At 48.4% G+C, this 5,545-nt stretch overlaps 1 protein-coding gene across 1 annotated transcript; it reads right to left on the bottom strand.

Annotated features, from left to right (window-relative positions):
* Nucleotides 1–350: 350 nt before the first annotated feature.
* On the bottom strand, nt 351–1,649 carry LOC144120021 (uncharacterized). Its single transcript, XM_077652504.1, has 2 exons — nt 1,411–1,649; nt 351–813 (listed from the first exon to the last, which is right to left on the bottom strand). Exons 1-2 carry the CDS (start codon nt 1,647–1,649, stop codon nt 351–353), a joined length of 702 nt encoding a protein of 233 aa, XP_077508630.1.
* Nucleotides 1,650–5,545: the final 3,896 nt, after the last annotated feature.

The following is a 5,545-nucleotide window of genomic DNA, read 5'->3' on the forward strand; positions in this document are numbered from 1 at the left end:
CACAGGCTTGTTGTGATGTTGATGCTAATCGAACTACAGGCTGAGGTTGAGAAATAGCCTGATTTGCAAAAATATCCGACAACGCCTGCGTGAAGCTGCTAAGCATGCGCTCGACGACAACTGAGAGTGCCTGTTCTACGGTTGGCACTATTGAGGCAGACAATGTGGCCTCGAGGTCAGGAATATGTGTGCAGGCAGGCAGTCAGCGAAGAAGAGCGTTTATTGCCGATAGGGAAGGGGTTTATAAAGAGACAGGAGCGTGACGTAATAGGTCACGACGCTAGGGTACCGTCAGGGTAATGTCAGAGTGACTCAGCTTTGTTGCATCTTTCATTTCATAAACAATTAGTTTAACGTCTCTCCGGCAGTGGGTAGCGGCAGGGCTGGAGACGTCGTGTGCTTCGCCGTAGCTCTGGGGGGTCATGCGCGACGCCTGGGTTGTCAGATGCTGGAGGATCGTCTGGCCGAGGTATTACGTCTCGTATGTGCTCCCGGGTCCTCCTGATCTTCCGGCCGTCTTCCGTTTTCAGGATCGCGGAACGCAGTGTCTCCGCTAGCCTCAGGAAGACAGCAGGTGCCCAGGTCCGATGAAGCGTGTCGTACGCTGTTATCTGCTGCCCCTGCGGCAGGGGAGGCAGATGTCTGGAGCCACGGTTGTAGTAGGTTCTCTGGCGCTGGCGAATTTCCTGGAGTCTGTTGTGCACGGTTCTGCTGGGCACAGTCTCTGGAACCAAGTGTTGTGCCGGTACCGGGAGCAGGGTTCTCGTCTGCCTTCCCATAAGCCTCTGCACAGGAGACTTCAGCACAGGATCCCTGGGGGTATTGCGCCACTCGAGTAAAGCCATTTGGAAGTCTGGCATCCTACACGAGCACTTTTTCAGTTGCTTATTAGCCTCTTGGACTGCCCTCTCAGCCATTCCGTTAGAGCGCGGATGATAAGGGCTCGAGGTGACGTGCGCAATGCCTAGCGCGGTTAGAAATTCTTTGAATTCTGCGCTGTTGAACGTTGGGCCGTTATCACTGCACAGCTTTATGGGCAGTCCATGAACAGCAAAAATTTCCGCACACCATGATTTGAGGAGTTTTGCTGTCACATGCTGGAATTCATGTATTTCAAAGAAGAATGAATAGAAGTCAACGATTATGGCAAACTGCCGGCCACCGTAAAAGAATCCCATTCCCACGGCTCCCCTTGGTAAGCTAGGTACTTCGTGGCTCAAAAGTGGCACCTTCGCATTGCGTTGTCGATGCGTTTGGCAGATTTTGCAAGCTTTGGAGTACTGGTCGATCTCCGCACAGATGCTTGGCCAAAACATGACACCTCTCGCCCGCTCTCATTTTATCCGCTCCCGAATGTGCGACGTGAAGAAGACGCAAAATTTCTGCTCTCTTCGAATGTGGCACGATTACCTTATGCTGCGAAATAACAGGCCGTACTGGGTGTGTATCTCCTCCCGGTATGACCAGTATGGGCGGACGGATTCGGGGACATCACGCTTGTCGTCCGGCCAGCTTGTTTCCGCGTATCCACGTAGCTGGAGCAGAGCCGGATCGCCATCGGTTGCTGCAAGGAGGTCCCCGAGACCTTCGTTTGAAGCAGAAACAAAATCATGCACATTTACTTGAAACTGCTGTGTCTCTTCAGCCATGCATTTTTTGCTGGGAAACAAAGCATTTGCGAGAAATAGTTCTTCGCCCGGATTGTAGATAACATTGATAGGATAGGGCTGCAGGGTCAGTCTCATGCATTGCAATCGAAGAGGACACTGATGCATCTGTTTGTTGAATATCGGCACCAACAGGCGGTGATCGGTCTCAACGGTTGCTACTGGCTGACCATTAATGTAATCGTGGAATTTTGTGCAACCGTGCACAATAGCGAGAGTCTCTTTTTCAATTTGCGCATACCGCTGTTGTGCGCCTGTGAGCGACCGAGACGAAAAAGCTACAGGGCGGCCTTCTTGAATAAGAACCGAGCCAAATCCCAATTGGTTGGCAGCGACTGAAATGATGATTGGTTTACTCGGGGTGAAGTACGATAGCACAGGTTCTTCTACCGAGGACTGCCGCAACCTCTTAGAACATCTTTCCTGCTCTTCGGTCCACACCCACGCAATGTCTTTGCACAGCAGTGTTCGGAGCGGGGCAGTCACATCCGACATGCTGGGAATGAACAACTGCACAAAACTAATCATGCCAAGAAATACTTGTAGCTCCTTGCAGTTCTTGGGCGCTGGCATTTGTAGCACATCTTGAACTCTTTGTGGGTGTACTCGCAGGCCTTCTGCAGTGAAGATGTGGCCCAGGTAACGCACTTGGGGCTGCAAAACGCGCATTTCTTCAGGTTCAGCCTAAGATTGTTCTCTTGACAGCGTGTCAACAGGAGTGTCAAGTGGTAGTCATGTGCACCTTTAGTTCTCCCCGAGAGCAATATGTCGTCCGTAACTACCACCACGCATGATAATCCTGCTAACAAGCGGTGCACTGCTGCTTGGAAAATATCTGGAGCAGAGGCGATTCCGAACGGCATGCGAAGAAACCGGTAGCGGGCGTACGGCGTGCTCATTGTGCAGAGGTTTGAGCTTGCCTTGTCCAATTTAATCCTCTAAAATCCTGATGCGGCATCTAAAGTAGAAAAAGAAACACAGCCCCGGAAAGTCACGGAACGGCCTCGAGAACGTTTTCTTCCAAAGGCTCATTTCCAGTTCAACGGGCTTAAACATTCCTAACCTTCCGCCCCTTCCTCGTGTATATTTTCTTGTCAATTGCATTGCTAAGAGAGATGTCGCACCGGTACCCTCACGTGCTCCTTGTCTCATGGACAACTCCTTACTGGGAAGTATGCCTCCGACGGGAAAAAAAACACCGCGACGTCTGTGTAAGATTTTAAGAGCTGAAAGTTGGAGGAAAATTCGGCTGTTTCGGCTAAAGATACAAGCGACCTGCAGTGCCGTACTTGACGAGGAGGAAGCGCGCTTCATGCGCCGCTACTTCAGTGGTGTAACAGAGTCGTCTGGGGAGGACCTTTGGAAGAGGACGTTCTCAAGGCTATCAAGGAAAAGGCAGCGGACCAAAGTAGATCACCATCTGAACCTGTCTGGCCAGAAACTACCAGCGAAGGTGAGAGATACGCTCGAGAAAGGAACCAAGTTCGCTACTGACATTTGTCCCTCGACAGAACAACTTCTCAGCATGGCACATGTTGTTACCGCGAAGTTGTCCAAACAATAGAAAGCAGCTTGTGCGGCTGAAGGTGTGCGGTGTGTCATGAGGTATCCTCCTCCAAACATGAGAAGGTGCGCCATAAAGGAGACGCTGGACTTTTTGAAGTCAAACAACTTAGCGTTACTACTGTCGGATAAAAAAGGGAAGTTCGGGGTGCGCGTTTGTCCTGTGTCCCCCGTTCCAGTTGTCGTTTTTTTTAGTGTGTAGCGCGTTATTGAAACTAAATGTACAACCAACTAGACCACATTGCTGCCTTGCTGTATATTCGATACTGCCGGAACATGGTGATTTATAATTCGTCATTTTTGCAATGTATGACAACAGTGAACGTTATTACGTACAGTTACTGGAGGCGTACGCTGTCCCTTTGGTTTAATTTATGGTTGTGTATAACGAATCAATAAGATATTCCCATACTATTTTGTTTCTTCGCAGTTCACATATGCAGATGACTACTCGTCCTTCGCCGGAGACGGATTTGTTGAGAACAGCATGGAAGTGTAGCCAACGTCATTTTGACGCTGTTGTCTTTTTAAAATGTCGCAAATATTGCATGTTGTAACACCGTATGCATTGCAACAGGCCTTCTAAGCTTCGCAATTTTCGTGAATGGCACAAGCTTCTCGTTGAGTCTCCTATGAGACCGCGTGTGCTACATCATCTCTCTAATCATCACCTTCATGTCAATCAGCCTGAATAATCCCGGTTCAGACCAATGGCTTCTCCAAACAAATCATGTCCTTTGACAGGTTTGGCAACCTTATCGCCGGAAACCTCTTAATCTTATCTGCCCATCTGATATTCTGCCACCTGTTTCGCTTGCTTCCTCCTACGATCCTACCACTTATGACCATCGGTTATCTGACTTCACATCACATGTGTTCGCAATGGCCGTTTGTTCTTGATTTCAAATACGATAAGATGTAGCCGAGTGTGTTCACTGGCCAATTCTCCTCTCTTCCTGTGGAGTAACGTGCATCTATCATGTTTATTGCTATAGTCCGCTGTGCTGCCCGCAACCTAACTACAAGGCTTCTTTCCGTAAGTATAGGTAATGTTTCCGCTTCATATGTAAGTGCGGGCAAGATATAATTGTTTAATGCTTTCGTCGTGAAGGATACTGGAAATCAGCTATTCATGACCTGAGAGTTGCTGCTCAATACACGATACAAAATTATTTTTTTTATCTTCCTATTATCTCCATTGCGTCGTCATAATGAGCGTCTATCTTCCCTTAGTAGATGAATTCATGTTTCGCATACAAAAGTAAAATACTCTGCCCTTCCGAGACAGGTGAAAAAAAATGTGCCGCCACCGCCTGGAAGACGTTGGAGTAAGGAGCGTTAGCTGCTTGGTAGCGCCATCTATTGTCCATGCGATGTATTTCCACGTGATTAGGCTACCTTTCCATACATCACGGCGAGCGGGCGCTTTCCGCCTTGAGGTCGCATATTTTTGACAATTTGGGCCGAAAAAGTTTTTCGACTCTTTAGAGGGCCATCTTTCCTTACCTCAAGGCGGTAGGTGCCCCGAGTGAATGCATGAATGAAAACTTTATTGTCCACCGAGAAGGAGCCCCCAAATCCGCGGTCCCGGCAGGCAGACCTGAGACGCGGGTCGGGACAACACCTGGGAGCAACGCTTGAGCGTCATTCTACTCTTTGCCGCAGGCTAGTGTCCTGTGTGCTCCCTTTCTTGTCCCGTAGTCTTGTCGCTGCTGCCAAGTTCGGAATTTCTTTTGAACTTTTTTTTCTGTGTCTGTAGTAGTTTTTATTCTTCCAAAATGGATAAGTACCTGGCTAAATTTAAGGAAGACATGAGAGCGGATTTTCAGAAGCTAAAAGATGAACTCCGTCAAGAACTTAAGATGTCCCGTGAGGCATCCGAACGAGACTTTCGCACTGAACTTCGTGAAATACGAACTGAACAAAGAACGACAGCCCAAAGCATGGAATTCATGGATTCCGTAACTGAACTAAAAAAAAGTTAGATGCTGAGATTGCAAAAAACGTGGCACTAGAAACTGAGAACGAGGCACTTCGGGCAAAATGTGAGCATCTCGTGAGATATGCAGAGGAACACGAGAAAAGAATTGTAAGCCTAGAGCAGTACACTCGAAATGCTAACATTGAAATCAAAGGCATTGAAAGGGTAGAAAACCAGAACGTTCTTGACATAGTCGCTAAAATAGGAGATGCCATTGAAGTCCCGATCACTCCCGATGATCTTGAAGCTTGCCACCGAGTGCCAATTCGCAACCAAAATGAATCCAACATAGCGGTGCAGTTTAATCACGTGCAAAACGCGACGCGGCACTCAC

The sequence above is a fragment of the Amblyomma americanum genome, chromosome 2, assembly GCF_052857255.1.
Source record: "Amblyomma americanum isolate KBUSLIRL-KWMA chromosome 2, ASM5285725v1, whole genome shotgun sequence".
NCBI classification, from domain to species: domain Eukaryota; kingdom Metazoa; phylum Arthropoda; class Arachnida; order Ixodida; family Ixodidae; genus Amblyomma; species Amblyomma americanum.

Bases quoted from the DNA above. Each gene is read 5' to 3' on its own strand.
- LOC144120021 (XM_077652504.1), bottom strand. From the start codon at position 1,649: ATGGCTGAAGAGACACAGCAGTTTCAAGTAAATGTGCATGATTTTGTT. The intron at 814-1,410 runs GTAATCGTGCCA...CAATACCCCCAG, and splicing joins CTGTTATTTCGCAGCATAAG to GGATCCTGTGCTGAAGTCTC.